We start from the raw sequence: 24,290 nt of genomic DNA, 5'->3' as shown, positions 1-24,290 counted from the left end.
TTCGACCCACGAGTCGTGGTTGATTCCAACAGAGTTTGACATTAGGATGTTTTTAAACTAAAGATGAGATACTCTAAAAAGCATAAAATTCATAGCGTACACAATAGTCAATTTTAACTCCTTCCCCCGCCAAGGTTTTTTTTTTTTTTTTAAGTTGGAAGCCACTGTCTGCATTTTTGATAATTTTGACAAAAATGTCATGGCCATGCAATACATAAAACATGCAATATATAAAAAGAAAGAACAGAACCTTTGCTTAAAAAATGTTTTATTCTAGCTTCATATAATTTTTGGTCAACACTTGAATGTGGGTAAGTTTCATAAATGAAAGCAACATTGTGAGCAAAAAGCGGAGAAGAACATGTTTTTGTTAAAGACTACATCCAGATCAGATTCAGAACGATGATCAAAACACTGATGGAGTAGATCGAGTCCTTCAACACCCCTAAAGCTTCACAGTCCTGTAGCTCGTCCTGAGAAGACATTTCATTCAGCAAAGTCAGGCAGTTTTGACTTATTTGCTGTTTAATGTTGCTGATCCCGTTATTTTTCATATGCATATGGTATCACTTGTTTCTGCATCTTCTTCGCATGTGTTTGATCAGGAGATTCAGTACTCTTTCAGAAGATGCATAATAGCGCCTCCTACCATATAACAGTGAAAACATGGAAAGCCAAAAATAGAAAAAAGGAGTTAATTAGATTGTAATGATACTTTCTAGTATTCAAATATTTAAAGTGTATTAACGGTGTGTTCCCGTCATGTCGTAATTACTGTAATAACGAGATTTCAACTTGTAAAAAGCATTCCCGTCCTCGTATGAGCTCGTAATTACATCTTGTAAACTGGGAATTTTCTGAGACTCGTAACATGTGACGAATGTACCACTGCATATATATTTAGGTGTTAATAGTGTAACCATAGAAACGCTTGGTCCGACGAAGTGAACAGCTCCCAGTAGAAAGTGATGTGTTGTCAAATCGAATTTACGGTAATTACTACATGGCTTAAACGCAGCATTATATGCGTGGGAAGAATGGTGTAGAAATTGCTAGTGAATTTCACGAATAATAAAAAAATAATGGCAAGTAATACTCACTACCTACATACCTGGCTTTGGTACAGAGATAGTGTGTTTTTACATTTATAGGGGTTTAACAGTCATCTAGAAAACAGATCAAGTTGCCACTCATAATGCATGCATGATTGCTTATGCTAATTAAGCCAATTATGCTTAAGTATGTTAATTATATTCCCAGGCTGCGTTTCACATACAATTTCCTGTATGTAGAACATGTGAAAGAGTGAAAGATCTAATGGCATCAGAGTATTGGGGTGTTACAACACTACCTTTTCCAGAAAAGAGGTTACTTTTTCAAAAAGTTGCAATGTTGTCTGACAAAACACTTGCTTTTTTATGTTTCCTTGTATTGTGCACAAGCAAACCAAGACAGTAATCAAAGCAATCTCCTAGAATAGTTCACTTTCTGTCATGCATTTTAAAGTCCTATTCATTTCAGCAATACTGTTTGTTTAGACGTGTCAGTTCAAAGAAGTTGTATACGAATATTGTCATCACATACAAAATGACTGCCTGCCCGTCATTTTATGTATGTATGTACATTATGTAATAAAATACAGTTTACAGGTTTTATTTTACTATGCACTATAATAGAAAAACAAAAGGCTCACAAACATTGATTACAGCATTATCAGCTATTAATATTTAGTTGGTTTTCTCTTTTTTTTGCGTGTTGATAATTTCTTTGTATGACAGCCTGCATGGCCAAAAATTATGTCAGCACAATTTGATGTTTCATTTGGTCTAAAATATATTTTGATTTTATTTTGTGACATAAATATATATTTTTAATGATGTTGTTTAACATAATAGCTTTGATTGTTTAATTAATAAGTGTTTGAAAAACATTAAAGTCAAAATTACATGTCATTTATGTAAGGAACTCAGCTTTTTGGAAATATTAATAATCAATAATATCTTGTTATTATTAATTATAAATATTTGGGTCAGTTAATTAGATTAACTTGATGTGGCTGAATTAATATTACAATCAATTAATCAGTTCTTCCAACAAACTCTTTTGATTATTAATTTATTCTAAGAAAAGGGTATCTTCCATGGCCACAGAAGAATAATTATTTCTTCGCCTGTACAGTACTTTGAGCCAGTAGCAAAAACCGTGATCGTAAAGTGACTTGTATTACAAACAAAATAGAACCAAATACATATTATGTACAAGTTTTATTAACTAAATATAGATATTTATATGAATATAAATAAACTAAACAACATATGCACATGAATACATAAATAGGTTAGTGATAGGATGAAATTGGAAACCGGAAGAGGGTCTATGAGAAGAACCATCAGAATTTCATTTTCACATTTCATTGAATTGAATACTTGCATTTGTAATGGGAACAATTCTTGAAGTTGTTGAAAATTGAAGTCGTTGATGGTTCCGGCAGTGTCAAGTGGAAGTTGGTTGAGCGTTCTCTTTCTCCAGGAACGCATGACTGGTTTGGTCAAGGCCTGGGACTCTGTTGAGGCCACGCCGAGCACCCAGGAGAAGTGAGGAAGTCGGAAGATTGGGTGATTGGAGTCGTTGTTGGTTGGAGTCTTTGTTCCAAAACTCTTGAGATTGTCCTTGGTTCTTTGTGAGAGAGTCATCTCTCTCCTGCCTGAGCCCATATCTGGTTGGAATCGAGGCCTGCTGGGCCCTGGGGCCCCCGTGGAGGGGGAGGGGGTTCCCCAGTAACACCAGAACAGTGTTGCGGCTGGATGAAAGAACTAAGAGAGGGAGGTCACATGTGGACTGTCTCTAATAAGGCCTGGAAAAGATCCTCCCCTAAGGGTTGAACTCGACCAATCAGAAAGGTGACATGTCTGAGAGGGAAAGTGGCTCTTAGTTGATTTACGGATCTTTGTCCCTAGGAAGATTATACCCTCATTTATGCTCAGATAGCTATAACACATCCACACTGCATTCTAGAAGAAGGTGATGTACATCAAAGTGTGAGTCATTAAATGAGGATTAGTTAGGTAGGAGGCATGATACAGGTGAGGTTACATTGATCGTTAGTTGGTTGTATACCAGGACACATACCATAATATATACCTAATAGTACACGAGACAGTAAACCATTTACACTGTTTCTTTCACAGTTTTATGCATGTTCATTTATAGATCAGTTAGTCTATGATAAATGCAGCAAAGTCTGTTTTAAAGAGGGTTTCTGTTTCATAGTCTCTCTCTTGAGTATGTGGCCACATTCCTAGGAGGTCGTAAAATCTCCTTATCATGCCCTGTAACATGACACTGTTTCTGCCCTTGTGTTTGTTCATTTGGGCTGTGTGAGGAGTTTCATAAACCTTTGTACATAATGAATAATTAGTATGTGTCTGATTGGTCCATACCCTACATTTATTCATTCATTCATTTAAATAAATATTCTGTTAAAGGATATAGTTTATTATAAGCTTTTGATTCAGTCTTTTATTATGAAGTGGTTAAAATAATTATATAATTAATAATTAGTTAGTTAGTTAGTTAGTTAGTGAGTTAGTGATTTAGTTAGTTAGTTAGTTAGTTAGTTAGTTAGTTAGTTAGTTAGTTAGTTAGTTAGTTAGTTAGTTAGTTAGTTAGCTAGTTAGCTAGTTAGTTAGTAAAATAGTTATTTGTTAATGTTGTCTTTCATTATGCTTTTGATTCAGTGTTTTATTAGCTCTATTTAGTGTAATTGCAGGGTGGGATTTCTGCTGAAATATTGGGGGGGAAATCACACCATAGTGTAAATGTACTATATGTGTAAATAGGAGGCTGGTATATTAGTTGATATCCTCATGGTTTTTGTATAAAAAAATGTTTCATTATACAACCTGATTGTTATATACAATATATTGCTTCTTTAAATAAATTTTACTGCAGCTTACTACTTTTTAAAGCCTAGCTTAAGCATTCAAATAGCTTTCCCAAAAGTCTGCATCTATGATTTAAAATTTAATTTGAATCAGTACAATGATTCTCAGAACATCTTAGCTGTAACTTGCAGCATGTGAAACTAGATAAAGTCCTAAAAGACGTCAGGAGCATTTTGAAGATCAGGTAATTCCTCAAATCAGCCAGCCAGTAGTTTCATTGACTTAATTTTTCCATATCTTTACAGTCTTTCCCATCCTGTTCATGATGAAACTATCAAGTTCCCACGTACTTATGACATTTCCGCTTTTGTATTGCAGGTCAGTGTCTGCAGATGCCACAACAGATGCCTTCAAAAACAACATCACACTCTTCACACGCATCCTGGACCGCCTGCTGGACGGCTACGACAACCGTCTGAGGCCTGGACTCGGAGGTGAGTTATAGTGTCTGAATTAAACGGCTTGCTTTTGATATCCAGTTAAAGATGAAAGATGCCGTAAGGACCAGATATGAAGGCTGAAATGATTCTTGCTCTTCTCCAGAGTCGATTTTATCTTTCCTCAAGCATCACTATGTCTGTAGAGTAATGGATTTGAACAAAGCTTGGCACTAACTCTTAGTGTATACTCTTAAGTGCATTTGAATCTAGTATGTCTCTAGCATTTTCATCAGTGTAGTTAGTTTGTGTCTGATGTTATGATGATGAAGCCAGGAGCACATTATGGTGCTTACGGTGACAACAGAAGTGCATTAGCCCGGATTAAAGAGAGATAACGAGCACCTGTTTTTATTGATTTGTGTGGTAATGTACATTGTGCTATTATGAAGCAGCTCTCCAATGGCTGACATAAAATACATTTTTCAAATGTTTTGTCACTGCCTAAGTGTCACTGACATTTTTCCATTAGCAGATTAGTTTAGCTAACAAAGGCTGTAACAGTATGCAGGATTTCACTGAACCTTATGGATTTGTCTGTCGCTGTAGTTGTTCATCCTTTAATAGGCATAGAAGGACTGTGAGCTCAGCAGTGTCACAGAAAAGACAAATCAGAAATGAGTATCTCTATGAGAATACCTTCCCAGGACAGGTCCGCGGACAGTACTTTTTTTGGAACCGTTACATTTCCATCGGGGCAGCCGTAGTACTTTGTAAAAGAAAAAAATCTGAAATACTCAAAATAGTCATCAAATAGGAGAGAGCCGAAGCAGTGACGTCAAAGCATTTTCACCAATATTTACCAAAAAAAGCTAAAATTGCTCTCAACTGAATATGAATATAAAAAGGTAATATCGGATGTTTCAAAAGGATTTTAATTTATTTTACATGTAGACATCTTGTGTATGGCACATAGAATGCCTTGGGACTGATAAAAAATACTGGGGTTGCAGGATTTACCTCTTAAGAAAAGTATGGACCATTTTAATATTTTGCACAAAGTAATAAACTACTGAAAACAAACAACGTAGTTAATCTAATAATCAAAACTCTCATCATGAGCACAAATCAAAGTTAACTATAGTAATTTCAAAGTTTTTTTTGTCTTCCCATGCCATCTTTAAATTATTTTTCAAATGCTAACACTGTTTATTATGAAATGCTCTTAATATGCTGATTAATTATTCTAAATGTATGGGGGGTGCACGGAGTGGAAAGGGCTTGGATGAAGCACATCTCACTCTAATTAAAAATATTAGAGGATGTAGCGCTGAAGATCATTACTATAAATGCCCCTGAGCGCTGGTTGCGTGAATCGCTGCTCACTTTAAACTGTTGAAACGGTAAAATGGTGGAATTATGTCCCGCGGTCCGCCATTTGAATACCACACATTTTTCCCCTGAGAAAAATACCCCAGTAATCTGACTTTTGCCTGATCTAGGGTTTTAGAAGAGATGTCTCAAACTGCATTTAGATGTTATAACCAAAGTCTCCTGTCAGAGGACTCAATATGAACTCAAACATTATTCATCAAATTCTTCCAAGTCTAAATGATCTGAGCTACTATTCACCTTCTCGAACAGATACATTTACTAGTGGTAGGGTATCTGATTCATCCCAGTAGTTTGGTTCATTGAAATCGTTTAATTTATTTGATTCATTTGATTCATTTGAATCACTAGGCTCATTCGAGATTGGTCCGCTGATCTCCAAAAGATGCATGCTGGTTAGAAATGGGTCCAAGTGTGGTCCAACTTGCTCTGATGTCATACTGACGTATGCAAAAAAATGTGCCAGATGGCGCAGTCGGGCGCATATGCTTTCCCCCCACTGCGCTGACAAAAGGCATGATGGGTAACGACTTTCTGACGACAGCTTAATGCTCGTTGGTTTAATCAACCGTGATGTTTTATTCTCTTCTAAAAATGTTTGATTTAAACACTGACAGTGTGATCTCTATATGGGACAGATGATTATTGACATTTACAAAAAAGAAATACATTTTACACTTTATTAAATTGAAAATGGATGGAAAACATGTCTTTATAGAGGGAAATTAAATAACTGGTACTTTGGGTGTCTTGTTCATCATATTTATTTTCATATAAAAGCAACAGAATTTAAATGATATTCAGTATATCACAACAAAGCACTGCCCATCTTGACTGCGTTTATTTCACTCCTCCCCAGACTGAAGTTGCCTAGTACTCGCTATTTTTGGCATTTGGTATCTCAAATGAGCCTACTTTATTCAATTGGATCACTTAATTCATTTGAATCATTTGATTTGGTTCACCAAAATGATTCGTTCAACTAGACATTTTGAATGCCACTTACTTCTCAGGGCTATATGAGAGAGAGAGGAGACAGTTTTGAGAATGTATGTTCAATTACTGTCAAAATGTAGCTCCTGTCAAACTTCGGAAAAATGTAGTTTAGTTAGTAGCATCAATAATTTTAGTCTTCCCCAACTAAATGAAGCATAGCTGAGAATGCCATTAAATATAAGCTAGGAAAGAGCAACTTCTGAGCAATAAGATATTTTTCTAGGCAGGTATACAGTTCTTCTCAGTTTTGTGATTAGAGCTGAAAGGAAGTCCACGCTGCTCTTAGCCTATTAAAGATCCAGCTGCTATAAAACGTACCCGCCATGGACACTTTAGTGATGATACGAGAGCTTGAAAAGACAAAGCAGAATGAATAAGTAATAATATTTCAGCCGCTCAAAGACAAGGAGCATATTTTCAGGATAGTGGAGGACTGAATCTTTTCATTTCTTCACATCCTTTGAACCGTTTTTAACGGCACGCCTGAATGAGCTGTTTTACTCGACACGTGTTGAATCTCAATTCTGCTCTTCTCAGCTCTGCTGTCTCGTGTAATGGAGAGACCTTGATGTTGTCCTCCATCACTGTTTTTACTGTGTTCTCACTGTTCCTTGGCATTTTATAATATTTATGTGGGGTTTACTATTTCTTTTTTTTATATATATTGCTGTTTTAGCTGAGTGGGCATGGCCTTAAAGAAAACACAAACTTTATGGGAGCGCTTATTTGAGCTATTTAAATGTTTGTTTAAATGTATGTGTTGGTTTTATCCGTTCTATTTATTGTATTTATTGACTTGTTCTAACTCTTATAATCATTGTGTGTTCAGAATTCATTAATCATGTTGAAGCAAGAGTTTTTTTTTTTGGTTTTTTTTTAAATGGTATGCTCCAATTAGTAAGCAAGAAAATGTGTTTTTAAAGGAGACCTATTGCCTGATTTTACCAGATGCAGTGGTGGACAAAGTACTTTCCTTACTTGAGTGAAAGTACAGATACTACTGGCCAAATATAAAATTTGTAAATTATTGTAAAGACTGATACTTACTTAAGTAAAAGTACAGAAGTACTCATTTTTAAAAGTACTTAAATATCAAAAGTAAAAAGTAAATGTCAAGGCATTGTTTTATTATTGTTGTATGTAATATAAAAGTACCTTGTGCATCTGAATTTATGCCTGCCTACCTACCCTCATATCAATATCAAATTTATTTCTAGAACACAGTTCCAGTAGTAGGATTGAATGTGAGATTGAATAAGTGCACTCAATAACGTCCACAATAGTTTTGGACACCCAAATGGCTGTTCCCTCAAATAGTGTCCTATTTAAAGTGTTCGGGCTTTTAGTATGAATCTGTTATCCTTACTGTTATCTATAAGCTAGTGTGCTCCGAAACAATGACAAAATGCACATTTAGAAGACCAAACTCAACACTGAAAATGAAAATCAGGTTGATTTCAGAATCTAACGTCAGATTGACTTTATGCTTCACCGTTGGAGAGACGTTGTATTGTGGTTGAAAATGAAAATCGATTAGACGTCAGAAACCAACATCAGTCATCCGACGTCAGTCCGACGTTGGATGTTGATGGCAATCTGACGTCAACCCGACTTTCATTTCCAACCAAAATCCAACGTCTGACCGACGTTGGATGTTGACGTTAACCCGACTTTCATTTCCAACAAAAATGCAACCCCTGCAACCAAAATCATCATCTGACTGACGTTACTACTTTCTACTCAAGGACCTTGACAGAAATGAGTAAAAAGTACGACATTTGTCTTTCAAATGTAGTAAAGTTAAAGTAAAAAGTTTCCAAAAAAAATTATACAAGATACAAGATACTCACAAAGTGTACTTAAGTACAGTACTAAACTAAATGTACTTTGTTACTGTCCACCTTTGACAATATATAATATAAGTCTAAGGTGTCCCCAGAATGTGTCTGTGAAATGGAAAACATGCTGTTTTCGTGCATGTATTTTTAATAAGAATACATTTAGGCTGTTGTTATTGATAACCTGTTTTATTTCTCTTAACCATATTTATTTGCACATTTTGCACATCCACTTTAATAAACACCTTTTTGGACCCCAACATTGCTCCCGTGTTTACATCTTGGTGTGATTTTCCTTGTGGCCGCCCTGTCACATTTCACATCTCGGCTCGTTTTTATCCAATGAACTTTCACCCCAGGCTCAGCCAGACCGGCTCATTAATCCTGGGATCAAAGGCTTGGTCTGGGTTGTGTGTTTATCTGAACCGACTGAACAGTCTTGCGTCATTAGTGAGATGACGCTCAATGCTAGAGGTCATTCCTTCACGGTCAACGATCCGTTTGTATGTTTCTACCAGCATCCTGTCAACATTTCATCAAAAAGTCAATAATCGAATCAATGACTTTTCAAATTACTTTAGCTAGTCACATGTTTTGCAAACCTTAGGGTTTCTTAAGGTTTACATTTTGATATCATCTCTATACTATAGTGGTGTTGGAATAACAGACAGTTGTAGGGCACTGTAAAAAAAAAATCCCCCTAATTTAACATAAATATTTTCTTCAGCTGCTGCCATAACATTTTAAGTAATCAAGTTGTCTGTACAAGTCTCTTATTTGTTTTTCTTCAAAATTTCTTGCATAGTTCAATCTTGTACAGCTTAAAAAATTAATTTGGAATTGGTAAAAAATATTTTGATGAGTTAAAAGAAATGGAAAAACATGTTGCCAAGACTTATTGATATAATATTATTTTGTGATTTGTTTGTTTAAGTTCATTCAATAAGTCATTTGAACAAATTATCTTAATTTGAATGAATTACTTTATGTGAGAAAAGAATACAAAACACTTTACAATAAGGTTCCATTAGTTAATGTTTGTTAATGTATTAACTAACAATAAATAACAATGATCAATACATTTGTTAATCTCTGTCTTTACTAATACATTTACAAAAATCAAATTTTCCATATGTTAACGTTGGTTAATGCACTCTGAACTACAGTAACACCGACATTTTTACTAACGACATTAGCAAATGTTAATAAATACTGTCAAAACATATTGTTCATTGTTAGTTCATGTTACTCATGAAACTATTGTAAAGTGTTTCCGAAATATTTATGATTGTTAGTTCATGTTAAGTAATATAGCTACCAATGTGTTAATTTCAAGTAATATAGTTATAGTGTAACCAATATTATAGTGTTATGGCATCACCAGGCAACTCGTGTGTGTATATATACTGTATATATACACATACATTTAATATCAAAATAATGTTGTGATGGTCTCTTTTTAAATGACTCCACTGATTTTTGTCATCTTTTAACTCACATGATTTGTTTTTTGTGTTCAACGGTTAATCCTGTGAAACATGTGCTTTTTTGTGTTTAATTTTTTTTTTTTTTTTTTTTTTGTCCACCGCTACGCCCATCCGTTCACAGCACCAAGACTCAGGGGAAAACAGTCAGAGCGGTCGATATAGGCTACTCATCATTCCTCAGGCCAAACTCCCACAACCCCCCTGTTCCTCCATCCGATACGGCAGTCCGTCAATCTATCTCAGAATGGCTGAATGCATTGTTATTCCATTCATGTTTATGGCTTATTAACTTTTGTGAGCGAATCAAAGAGCATATCTTGTGTTGTGTAGAGGAGTTTAACGCTGTTGGAATGAGGATATAATGATCTCATAAATGGAACATTTAGAAGGTGCATAAACGAAACTTGGATAATCATTTTGTCCTCAAGAGGCCATTGATTTAGTTCAATGTGAATTTATGGTGTTGTTATTGCCATTGCGAGCGTTTTCATACATGTTGTTAGAATGTTTGCTATTTCTGATTCAAGGTTTATAAAGATTGAAAGCAATAGGTAAACAATCACAGAGAGCATCGCAAAATTAATCAAACAAATAAAGAACAGCCAAGCCAAAATTGGCACATTATTTTGTGGTCTTTTATTTGTCTTAACCATTTTAATCTATCACTGGTCAGGAAATTAGCAAGAATCACACAAATACTGTAGATAAAGTAGTTTAGCATGGATTAGCCTTCCCATTTGATTTCTTTAAATGTTTAAACTAACAGAAAGCCTTTAACAGGAAGAACTATTTGTAAACTGTTTGTCTTCAAACAGTGTATTAGTAGTTAAAAAAATGTCTCGCAGTTCGTTTGAGTTTAATGTGAGACCAAATATTCACTATACGGTTCAAATCTGGACTCTGACCAGGTCAAAACATGAGCTTGATGGACTTGATCTTTGGACAGGAGCATTGTCTTGTTGAAAAATAACATCTAATCATTCCTAGATGATAACTTTCCTTTAAGCAAGCCATTTTGTAATATTCTCCTATATTCCAAAGCATTAAATGACTTTTCACAGTAAAGTAGCTCACCAATACCAGCAGTTAACAATGACACCCTTCCTACGTGCTTCACTGTGGTCGAGATGCATTTATTATTATGTGTATCTCCAGATCTTCTAGACACCGCTCTGGAGCATCACCAACTCGTGTTTCATTGTGATTCATCACCTTGCTGAACCGCTCTGAAGTGATGGCTTTTTAAGTTGTGCATTTGTTTAAATTTAGCTAATTTTCTGACCAATGATTTGTGGTCAATACGATTAAAAACTTAGTGTTTAAAAGGTATCACACTGTTAGCTTAGCAACATGCTAACACCAAACTGAAATAAATTGTGAGTCGTGTTTCAATTGCACTTCACAGGGCTCTCAAGTTTTGAAGACAGGCAAGAGTGACACCCAGCCGACGGGGGTGGGGGGTGGGATGTTGGGGGGGGTTAATGGATAAATTTTTTTTGTTGGTTTTTGCGTTAAATGTTACCCAGATACAATAGTGCTATTTTCTGATTGGCTATTGTGTAGCTCGACGAACAACACCATAGGGGACACGCTTGATTGCTGCCGGTTCCACAGTGAGAGCGGAACGGCCAGAGTTTTGGCCGCTGTGGCATATTAAATATATTACAAATAGTTTTTCATCGTGAGAAATACAATGTGTGGCGGGAGAGCGTGACAAAAGACCGAAATGAGTGACTGTCATGCTCAATTCGTAACACTGAGAGCCCTGACTTCATATTTGACGTGTGGAGGTGCCAACTATGTGGAGCGTTTAAAATCATTCTGTTAGGTTTCCTTTCAGTTAGAATGCATCCTTAAGGCCATTGCACATTGATTCCGAAATTCGCATCTGAAATTTTCTCACGTAAAAAAAAAAAATTTCGACCTCACGTTATGTCAATCACGCTTGCACACTGCCTCCGAAACTTTCATCCGTCATAAAGAAATTTCGGATTGGGTTCGATTTTCTGCATTTTTCGCATCCGTAGCAAGCAGTTTGAATGGTGTTTGAATGATGTTTTGACAATTCAGAGCCACGGAATCACGAATACGAAAAAGCGCATACGAAAATTTCGGACTCAGTGTGCAATGGCCTTTAGTAGGCAGCTGCCGATGTAAAAAGTAAACACCAAGGTAGTTCACTAGGTTTTGAATGATGAATGAAAAGCTGAAGGAAGGAGAGAGAGAGGTGAAGTCAAACAAAAGAGGGCATTCCCTCAGACACTGCCTGCGTTACGAATCGCTCTGCTGCATATGTGAATAATCTCATGTATAAGAGCACTTCTTTATAAACCTCCCCCAGTCTCATTTCAGACAGACTCTCGACCCTACCCCCGTCCCTCTGAGACCCGGCTGAGCCACTTTACATTCACTCAGACACACAGACCGCTAACAACACAACCGTCTAACCTCACAGAATAATGGCACCTGATAGCCATGCACAATAGGAGCTGCGGTTTATAAAAGCTTTATTGTATGCCTTCCCAGCAGTCTTTCAACTCAGTCACCATTTTTCCCCTTTTTATCATTGTTGGGAAAGCGCCGTGTGGCATTGAGTAATTAGGGCAATTGTAGAGAGTGAAACATTCATTGTTTTAAAGATGCGTAGTCTTAATTTTCAGTGGCATTACTGGAATAGCAATATTATTATTGCTTATAATTTATATTTTATTAAAACTGCTCAGTTAATTTTGTATAAAAAAAACAATTAAAAAAATGTTTTACAATTTGTAGCTAGTCAATGGATGAAGACAATCTCTTAAACTTACACTGAAGGAGTGACCAAGACCAGAATATCATAAAGATTTGAGGGTTTTGACTTGAGGCAGTACGTACAATTTCAAATCTGATTTTTTTATTTTTTTACTTTTATTTTTATTTTACAGTTCCAGGTTTGCTGTGCCTTTTGTAGGACTGCACAATTTGGTCAAACATTTTTGTGATCGTATTATTAATATTACTATTATTATGCTATAATTATTTATTATTATTATTATTACTATTATTATTAAATAAAATTTCCTGGAGGAAAATAAATATTACTGTCTTAATAAAACAATTTCACTGTAAAATATTTTTTTAAATATAAATTACAATATTTATACGTCTTAAAGTCTTCATATTCAAACCTTAAACCATCAAGCTTTTATTTTAGGCCTTTACATTTTATAAACACTTTTCATTACAAATATGGAGGACAGGTGAAATGGCGAAACACTGAAAAATCATGGATCATGAGCTGCTTGCGTGTAAATGAACATAGTTTTGCGCTTCACTCTGAAACAGGCAGCTCGTTTATTTAATGACATCACAGCCTTTGTGAATTGATATTCGCAAAGATTAAGCCATAATGTGTTCCAATATTATTTTGATTACTCTGCATAGCAATACACTAAAACCACTCCTGACAACTGCATAGTAACACTATTGCAACTACCTTCAACACTGTTGTGATTGGCAAGTTTTATACAGGCAAACAGTACTCACAAAACTTCTAGTTTTGCATTCAAATTCTATGTTTTTCTATATATTTTTATACTTTCCCAGCAGTCTATTGATTCTCTGCAAAAACTGCATGCAAAATGTAGTCAGAGATGAATATCAGTACATTTGCCCTTTTTTTAATCCTCGTTGGGACGGTGCCCAGACGAGCATGCAACATTGTATAATTAGGGCAATTGTAGAGACGTGAGAGTGACAGACAGAGATAGAGTGACATTGTTTTTTAGATGCGCAGTAATTTCTTCTTGTTTGTTTGATTGTTGTTGTCATCGGGTGATTAGTCTGCATTTTCTTCAGGTTGTATTGTTTGTGTGAAACAGGAGAATAAGTGAACAAAAAACCCTCAGAGCATCTTTCCTCAAGCTCAGAGCTGAATAAACCACCCCTACATTAGACAGCTATTAATATAACACATCTCGAAGCCCAGAACACTCGCTGCTTTTAAGCACTAAAGAACCACTGAAGAACCCCGGGCTCTTGCTTTGATCTCACGAGCTGCAATGTATCATTCATTCTGATATTATCTGAATATAGGAAAAAGTACTGTTCTGCATTTGTTTGTCTTCGAAACTCGTTTTTTTGGGGGTTTTTTTTTTTTTTTTTTTTTTGTAGATAAAAGCAGAATTTTTGTTGTATCGTTGTTCAAAATCAATTATTAGAGCTCTGCTTAGTAAAACAACAGTTATGTGCGTCAGTGAAAAATGCAATAGTTTACGTGCGCATTCATGTATTTCTAAGGCTGTGCAATGTTTTGAATAGTCTGTGTTGTAGTTCTGTATATAAAACATCACTATCTGTATGAATGCACTTATTGTGTGCCTGTGTTGTATAGACCAGCGAGAAGAGGAAATATCACTAGCTCTTTCGAATGCCAGAAAGAGAGAAAAGAAAAAAGAAGGCTCAGATAAAGGTATCAAACAAAATATGAATATATTGAAGCAGCAACAGAAAGATTTGATTACTAGCCAACCTAACACCGGGCCAGTAAATGCAAGCACATTTACCCCCTGCCTAATGCACACTTTCATCTAAAAAGGGCTGGAGAGAGAAAAATGCTCTTTCTGGTGTGAAACTGTAAAGAAAATGTGAAATTCACCATCCGTTTCTGCAGTTTTATAAAGATACCCCTTTCAAGGTAGATGAATAAGGCAGGGCTGTCACTGTTGCATTCTGGGAAAGTAACACTGGTCATTTTGATGTTTCTCCAGATCGAGTTACCACAGTGAAGACTGACATCTACGTCACCAGTTTTGGCCCTGTTTCAGACACCGATATGGTAAGTGGAATTCATTATTTTGCATTTGTTTGTCAGACGTGGATGAATAGCATCACTGTCAGCCTTTTGGACCAGCACTTTGCAGGTTTTTCGAGCCAAGAATCACCTACCTAGACATAAAGAGACCGTCAAGCCAACCACAGATTGTTTACCTGTATAGGGGATTGTGAATCTGAATTTATTTACTGTTCAACAAAAGATTGGAGTGCAACGAAGTACATACACTGGCATTCAAATGTTTGGGGTCAGAAAGATTTTGTAATGCTTTTTTGTATTGACAAAGTCTAAAGTCTTTTCTGCTCGCCAAGGCTGCATTTATTTCATCAAAAAATACATTAAAAGAGTTAAATATTTTCAATTTGAATATATTTTAAAATGTAATTTATTCCTGTGATTCAAAGCTGAATTTTCAGCATCATTACTCCAGTCTTCAGTGTCTCATGATCCTTCAGAAATCATTTTAAAATGCTGATTTGCTGCTCAAGAAACATTTCTGATTATTATCAATGTTAAAGGGGGCTATTATGCTTTTCCACTTTTTCAACTTTAGTTGGTGTGTGATGTTGCTGTTTTGAGCATAAAAAAGATCTGCAAGTTTACAAAGCTCAAAGTCCACTCCAAAGGGAGATATTTTATTTAACAGAATCCGCTTTTCAAGAACTACAACGAATGACATGTTTGGACTACAACACAATTTTTTTGGGATCTTATGAAGTCACAATGTTACTCATTTAAATAATCCCCACCCGCGGAATATGCAAAAAAGGGGGCGAGACCTGGATGAGCGGCATTAGAGAAGATAGTTTTGCCGCTATGTCAAAGAGACGCTGTTCATTTCACATTTCCAAAACTCATTTGTTTGACCTTCCTAAGACTGATGAACATAGAGTGGTTATAATTTATTTTAAACACTGTTCCTTAACATTATGACCCCAACGTTTATCTGTGCGCTGCAGTTTATGAAGTAAACTATTTTCTGTTGGTTTTGTAAGCTTTCGCTTTTGTAAGACAGTTCACTGCTCCTTATGAAAATTAACCATGATTTTGTGAACGATTACTGTTTGAATTACCATAGTTTTCCGACAAATATCACGATTAAATGGTAACATCCATCCATATCTATAAAATATAAGAAAATTACAAAAAAAGATACCACTCTGAAACATCCCGTGAAATCCATGCTTGCAAAGTCTGTGCATGAAATCCGTTCTGCATGATTCTCTTGTCCGTTAACATTGTCAGGGTCTGAATCAGGCTCAAAATGGTTTGAAATTGACTCCCTCCTCAATATTTACACTAGAGAAGAACTCGCTATTATGGAGTGGCGGGACATTTCCTGAACACGAGCCAAGCACTACCAATCACAACACACTGGACCAGTTAACCAATCACAGCACATTTCGTAGTTAGGAAGGAAGGGCTTCCTCGAAATCGGGGTGTTCGAGCCAGATAGGGGAGAAAGGAGCTGTCATGTAAAATATGTGAAAAATTATGCGTTTTTTGAACAATCGAGAATTAAAACATATTCTAGTACACCCCAAAAACAAAATCAAGAATTCGTAAAATGGCATGATAGGCCCCCTTTAAAAACAGTTGTGCTGCTTAATTTACATTTGTAAACCATGATAAAAAAAAAAAAAAAAAATCTTTGATGAATAGAAAGGAACAGCATTTATTTGAAATATAAAACTTTTGTAACATTATAAATGTCTTCACAGTAAGCTCAAAAATTCCCTGACACATTATATGATGCTAATATTTCACTAATATTGAAAGAGGGTAGGGATGAGACTGAGCCTTCATCTTATCGGCCTATTGCATCACTTAACTCTGACATTAAAATGTTTACAAAATTATTAGCTAATAGGTTAAATAAATACATCTCATCCATTATACATATGGAGCAAACTGGTTTTATTCCTAATAGATTTTCATTTTTTTATGTTTAATGAACATTATGTTCATTATGTACATTATGTTCATTAAGATTAATGAACATAATGTACAATAAATATAAAAAAGGCTCTAAAGTGGCTGCTCTGTGCTTAGACGCAGAAAAGGCTTTTGATCAGGTGGAATGGCCTTATATGGTGAAAGTTATGGAGGAATGTGGGTTTGGTAGTCGTTTTGTGTCATGGATTACAACATTATATGCTCACCCAACCTCTTCCGTACTCACAAATCAAGAAAAGTCAAAGTCCTTTTTATTACATCGAGGGACACGTCAAGGATGTCCCCTCAGCCCTTTGCTTTTTGCAATTGCGATCGAACCCCTTGTGATTAGTATTAGAAACCATCCATCTATTGAGCCTGTAAGACTGGGAAATGTAGATCATCTCCTTATACGCAGATGATGTTGTTCTCTTTCTGTCAAATCCTGAGCAGTCAGTCCCTTTGTTGTTAGATCTTATGGAATCTTTTGGTACAGTCTCTGGATATACAATTAATTGGCAGAAGAGTGAATTCATGTCTTTATGTGGTGATCTTGATACTGAATTCCTACAAAATCTCCCTTTCAAAATTATTTACAGACTTAAGTATCTTGGAGTTGTTTTGCGCAAAAACCCTAAATTAATTTTTAAGTTGAATTTTCTTCAGAAATTGGAGGATTTAAAGATTAGCAAATGGGGAACTCTTCCTCTTTAATGATAGGCCGTATAAACGCTGTTAAAATGGTCTGTCTGCCTAGATTCTTGTATCTATTTCAAAACATTCCTATTTTTTTTCAAAACATTAGATTCAATTATCCTGCCTTTTATCTGGGGTTTCAAAGCTCACAGAATATATAAAAAAATATATATATATATATATATATATATATATATATATATATATATATAATACATATAATACATATATATAATAAATGAAAAATAATGATTAGGAGCCAGCCACTGAGATTGGAGCTATTTTTGTATGAATCAGACCATTCACAGGCAAGCCATCTGAGGTTTAGCCTACTTTATGTCTAGCGATGACTCATAATGTAGCTCAAACAATAGTAGAGCATGGCCAGGTCATGGGTTTGATTTCCAGAGAATGCACCTTGAATGCAATGCAAGTCTCTTTGCATGAAAGCATCTGCCAAATACATAAATGTGAATAACACAACAGCTGATCGTTCTTTTATCTAACTAATGCCTACAGATGGGCGCCATCTGTACAGGTGTTGTTTTTTGAACAGTGCCACAGCTAATGCATTTATGTCCACACATATCAATCTGTGATAGCGAGCTCTTTTTGGATCCGTGTGGGGAAGCGGTCAGTGCTCAATAACCAGTGGTCCATGGTGACCCGGATGAGTTTCATATCCGACGGAACCGAGGCAGGAAATGAAAGGCTTTGTCACCTGACTGCATCCGTGACTCTGAATTAGTGCCTGACTCTGCTGACTCACACCGTCGCTCTGACATTTCCCAATGGATTCAGAGCTTGTTGATGGAGTTTTTGTTCTGAGAAGAGAAAATATGACTCATATAAGCTGCACTGAATATGAAGCACGTTAGCTGTGTGCTAACAATGTGCTCTGATTGTTCTCACACGTGATTGCACGTTACACTCATTCTTAACAGCCCACCCTGGAGCTTCAAATGAACTTTAATCGAAAGCCATTAAATTAAATGAACCTTTGATTCAGCTGCAAACAAACTAACAAAACAAATTAACAATCAACTCATGCAGTTGCACTAGTTTGGCTTGGCCTATATTAGCTTGCGCATGCTGTCCATTGCAGAAATATACCTGAAAAATATCACAGTAGTGTTTAGGTCAGTGATGAAATGCTCACTTTTTGTTATTAGGTAGGCTAGGCAATTTTCGGAGCAGCTAGCAATAGCAAGTTAGCTTTGAAATCATGAGATTCCACCCTCCCTTCAGAGCGTCTCCAAAGCCACGCCTCCTTCAAAACACATGAACGCACACAGCAGAGTGTGCAAAGTGTTACGAGATGAGAGACTGCCTTAAACTACCTCATGTCTCAAAGCACATAACATTACAATAATAAAGAGCTCTTACCTGTATCACCTGTCTGCTACAGATTCATATTGCCGTTGATAGTTTTGCCATTGAAACACATAAATTCGAGGCACAAACCGTGCAATATCACGGGTTTCCATCTCTTTCAAATTACAGTTATGTTGTGAACGCAGCATAAGCTGGTTGATTTGGTTCAGGAGGAACTGTAAAAGATGCCTGTTGTTTCGGTTGTGGTGCTCGGTGACTGACGTCTGTCTAACCGATGTCTGCGCGAGCAGGTGCAGGGATAAAGATAAAGTGTACAAAATCTTTTTTTTTTACTTTTTTACTTGATGATTACACCACTTGACATTTTTAGAATCATTAAATTCATTTTTTTAAATGTATTTACGAGGACATTTATTCGGAATTTAGGACTTCTCTGTCAAAGTAAATTGCTTGCTAACTCATTTTGTTGAATTTCTTGTTTTAAGGACGGCAGTAACTGTGATATTTTGTTGGAAACTATGGTAACCATGCGACATTTGTATGTGTGCTGTGCGTCCATGTGTCCACTCACCAGTGTCTCAGTGTGAGCGTCTCAACCCTCAAATCTCCTGTGTCTATGAGATTACACCCAGATGCTACACCTTCTGCTCCTCAGACCCAAGAAAGCATACTGCTGTTCCTCTTTCCATTCCTCTATCTCTCACTTTCTGTCTGCTTCTCCTTCTGCTCATCCACTCTTCCTTCTTTTCGTGCTCTTCTGTGTTGAAGCATACAATGCATGGCATTATCCATTGTATAGCGACGTCTGTACTCTGTCTCCACACGTTAGCATGCTGACCTTGTCTCGCAGGAGGGAGAGCATGTCGAAGTCTTTGATATATGTTTTTCATTTTCAAAGACAAATTGTTCCATTTCTTTGCCCCTCCACATTTCCCCCGGAGCTTATCATCCTCCTCTGCCACTCCTTCTCGCTTTTTTCTTTTCAAGTGCTCTGTCAGTTGACGGTCATTTTTTTCTCTCCTCGTCTTTTGAAATAGATTCCCTCTCTATGTACTAACAGTTAGTCCTTCCTCATTCTGCTCACAAATCTTTGCTCTATCAATTATTTAAAATAACTCATTTTGCCTCACTGAATTTAGCTGTTCTCTGTATTATACTTTCTTTGTGAATTCAGCATGCAAATACACATATCAGTGTCAATGTCAGCTCTGCTCCAAAACCTAGTGACCTGCTTACCTTGACAGAATTGTAATGCAAAGTCAATTCCAGAAAAGGCAATTCCATAATTCACTGCTACAAGATCAGTGAAAAAATTTCATCCAAGATGGCAATCAGGAAAATGTTGATTTTATATATATAAATATATATATATATATATATATATATATACTTTTTTTAAAGAACATATTTCTATTTCAATAAACATAAGTTTTTTGAACTTTCTATTCATCGAAGAATCCTGAAAAAAATGCATCACTGTTTCCATAAAAATGTTAAACAGCACAACTGTTTTCAACATTGATAGTAGTAATCATAAATGTTTCTTGAGCAGCAAATCAGCATATTAGAATGATTTCTAAAGGATCATGTGACACTGAAGGATCATGTGACACTAATGATGCTGAAAATTCAGCTTTGATCACAGGAGAAATTACATTTTAAAACATACTCAAATTAAAAACAACTGTTTTAAATGTAATAATATTTCTTTTTTTTTACTGTTTTTTTATATTTTAAATAATTTGATACATTTTTGGTTAGCAGGAGAGACTTTTTTAAAAATATTTTAAAAAAACTTGTATATTTCATTCATAACAAAAAATGTATTGATAAAATTAATTGATCGTTACATTTTATTTGAATTATAATTTTAGTTTTAATTATAATTTGTTAGTTTTAATTAAATAAATTGAGTGAAAGTTGTATTTCTTTCCCCTTTAGAGTATTTCAGTGTTTCTTTTTCATGTGAATAATGCATTTTTCATTTGTTGCCAGGGCCTAAAACAAACATTTGTCCACACCTGCCAATGGCCAGAGACTTAAGAACATTTACTGGCCATAAATATATATATATATATATATATATATATATATATATATATATATATATATATTTTTTTTTTTTTTTTTTTTTATCATCCATGAAACATCTAGATTAATCCTTAATAAAGTTACAAATGTTATTTAGTCAAGAGCAGGTAGTCATATTCTTTGTCTTTTGTTGTTTGATTAAAATAAAAAACACAGACAGCAGCAGGAATATTAGGCTGCTGTCACTTTAAGACCTGCACGGATCCAATATACTGACACACATGCGTTTATTTCTCCAATATTTTAGTGTCACTTAAGACATAACTGACTATGTATATGAGGATACTTGCCAATGGGCATTTTGACAATTTTGTTTGAATATGTCTGTTCAAGCGCAAGAAGACTTTAAAGAGAGGTCAGTTCAGTTTTCACGTGCTGTCTGAGACGCAAATTTCTGAGCGAATCGAGTTGTGACGATGCAGCATTGGCCCAGCACTGGAGTGCAGCGTACTCTAAATCATATAAAAGTTTGATTCTTTAGTTTGTAAATAGCTGGTAAACAAGTGGCACTGTCATTTGCTTGTTGTTTTGCAATTTCGCTTCAAGTCAGAGGTCATATTGTTATCGTCAAGAGCTTTGAGCCGTTTAGAAAAGCCTGTGGATTTTGTTTCCTGCACTGTGGGTTTACAATGAATGTTTCTCTCTCTCTCTCTCTGTCTCATGCCCTGTGGCAATGCTAACCCTCATCATTAGAGCTGACCCTGTTGGGAACCGTGTGACACTCAGGTAAACAGCTGAGTGAAGAGACTCATGGGTAATGAGCTGAAGAGGTCATGTAGGTGTGGCTGCTGAGCGTTAGCATGTTTGCAGTCAGGTTGACATCGGTTAGACAGGGTTTATTAGAATATGTGAAGTACCAGGGTGATTCTGTTTAAATTGTGGGTGACACAAATAGCATTCATAGAGTCAACTGCAAATCACGGTTTTCCTGGTGGCATCAGTAAACCGCCTATTCCCAAAGGAAAATGGTCATGTTTAAAGGTTGCTTTTGGAGACTTAACTGATTTTTAGATAGATTTTTTCTTTCAAGTATAGATTGTCTGAGATGCTTTTCCTACATCTACTGTACTTCTACTAAATAGTTTAATAGACACAACATAGAGTTAACTAGGGATGCGCCGGTTGATCAATCATAAATCATTTTTGGCGGATTTTTCCGGAAGTGCGCCCGCGTGCACAGACGTGAGGAAAGGAAGCGAGCAAAGGAAACGAGGATGCACAAATTAGAAATGAGAAGCACCCAGTAGATGCATAGATAGTCTCTTCTTCTGCTTTTTTTTCCCTGTTGTGGCGGTTAGCGAACAACGTGGCATTACCACGTACGCCCCCTTCTGGATTGGAGTGTGGCTCGCCTGTGACTGTCTATTTTCACTGTATGCCGTATGTCTGTATGTCTGACTGTATGCCGTCCATACTCCATGATATCTGTACTGTGATGGTTCAGGATGAATACATGTACCTTTACACCCCTAATGGATAATCAAGTAAACCTAAGTTGAAAATCTTGAAAATCGAATCTTGATATATTACTAACAAGATAATAGTTATTTGTATGTTCTCTTTATAAAAATCTGTAAAAATTTCACAGCAAAAAGACACATGACCTGAAACGGTATGTTTTTACAATTATACTAAAAGTACATTTACTTGCTAAAAAACAGTATAAACTCAGACAGCAGAAGGCATGTAGTAGATTGTGTGCAACAGGTTTTTCAGCAAAGTTTTGATTATGTTGATCATTTAGAGGCCTTATAAATTTGAGTATCAAATATGATACAGTAGGCTTTATAGGGTTGAGAGATTTAATTTGTGATTTCTCTTTCTTGTGGATCCATATTCCCTCTCTTTTTCTTTCATGCCTCCTTCTCTTTATAATTATTAGCTTCTGTCAGCAGGTGCGGTGACCGATATAACTTGTGGGTAGCACTGGGAATCTTAAACCAACATCATCCTTATGCGGGATGTCCTGCCATGATGGATGAGGGTGAACACGGGAGGTTCTGTATCCTGATAAACACGCTCTGCACAGAGCCTCCGGTGCTGCTTTATCTTGCCTAAGCAAAGCCAAGATGCACACACACACACAACAGCGCAGAAGGTCATCCTGTCTATTAATGCAGTGTGCCTCTGAGCCATGGAGCAGATGGTATGGAATAAGAGGCGAATGAGATGGAAGGACAACTAGAAAAGTGGAGAGAGGGGTTAGAGATGAAGTAGTATTTGTTGGGCCCCTATGCTGCCCTAGGGCCCCAGGAGCCTCTGTACACTGCTGGGGTGAGACATTCAGATAAACTGATATCTGCTGCCACACTGCCCTTACTAATGCACCCACATTTAAGGTTGAGAATCTGTTTTTTATATATATACGACAGAATGTTGTTGTTGTTTTTTATCACGTTAAAGATTTTTCAAATTTTAATTTTCATTAATACTTTTTGAGAATCACTTACTTTCACTTTGAACAAAACCGCCCAAAATTTAAATCTCTTTTAAGAATGAAACCAACCAATATTTCTTAATAGCAAAGAAACGTTTAACATTGAATTCTCTTACCAGAACGAAACTAACCAACATTAAAGAAAGAACAAAACTGACCGATATTTAAATATCTTAATAGAACAATACTGACCAATATTAAAATCTCTCAATTGCCTTTGAAAACCCAGACATGTGCCTGAGTTTCTGCGGCGCTGATAAATGTGTTAGACAACACTATTAATACAATATAGCTAAATCTACAGGTGTTGTGACTTTTAAAATGCTGTTATTCTTAAACTGCTAAACACACACACACACACACACACACACAACCTTTTGAGCAAAATGCTCAGGAAATCGCGTTTTTGTCAAAGAATATCTCTGGATTCAGAAAGATCATCTAAACATAGATGGAGTAGATCGAGTCCATCAAGACCCCTAATGCTTCACAGTCCTGTAGCTCGTCCTGTGTCGACAATTCATTCAGTAACATTGAGTTTTAATTTATATGCCATTAAATGCTGATGATCACGTTATTTTTCATATGACAAAAATGAGAATTTTTCATTCTTGTTGATCATTTAAATATACATCCAATAATATACAATATCATATCATATAACATGTATATGATGTAGTAGCCGATTTGAGTTGATATTACTCTTACCGAGCTCTGATTTCTGGCAGATGCACGCATAGACGGATTTGCGCTCGTTTCATTTTTACTTTCACTCATTCACTTCACTCATTATTGCATAGAGATTTTATAACAGGTATTTGGCTTCGGGAACACCCCTAATCTACTCCAGTAAAAAAAAAAATCTGGAGGATGACCACACACATTTTATTGTTTGCTTCCGACGCCCATGATCCAAATGCAGTATTTATTTGAAAGGGTAATCCAAAGA

The 24,290-nt window shown here is 36.0% G+C and overlaps 1 protein-coding gene across 1 annotated transcript in view; it reads left to right on the top strand.

The window, feature by feature from the left end:
• The window catches only part of gabra2b (gamma-aminobutyric acid type A receptor subunit alpha2b), a 73,462-nt gene that overhangs the window by 1,928 nt on the left and 47,244 nt on the right, over positions 1-24,290 (top strand). The window contains exons 2-3 of the mRNA XM_077247365.1: positions 4,263-4,378; positions 14,783-14,850. Of these exons, the coding sequence (XP_077103480.1) occupies positions 4,263-4,378; positions 14,783-14,850 (184 nt within the window). The remainder of the gene's footprint in view (positions 1-4,262; positions 4,379-14,782; positions 14,851-24,290) is intronic.

The sequence above is a fragment of the Siphateles boraxobius genome, unplaced genomic scaffold, assembly GCF_051911475.1.
Source record: "Siphateles boraxobius isolate OS27281-9 unplaced genomic scaffold, OSU_SipBor_1 3, whole genome shotgun sequence".
NCBI lineage: Eukaryota > Metazoa > Chordata > Actinopteri > Cypriniformes > Leuciscidae > Siphateles > Siphateles boraxobius.
Note: the sequence above shows the minus strand (reverse complement) of the source record. Positions and strands in the feature narration are given on the sequence as shown.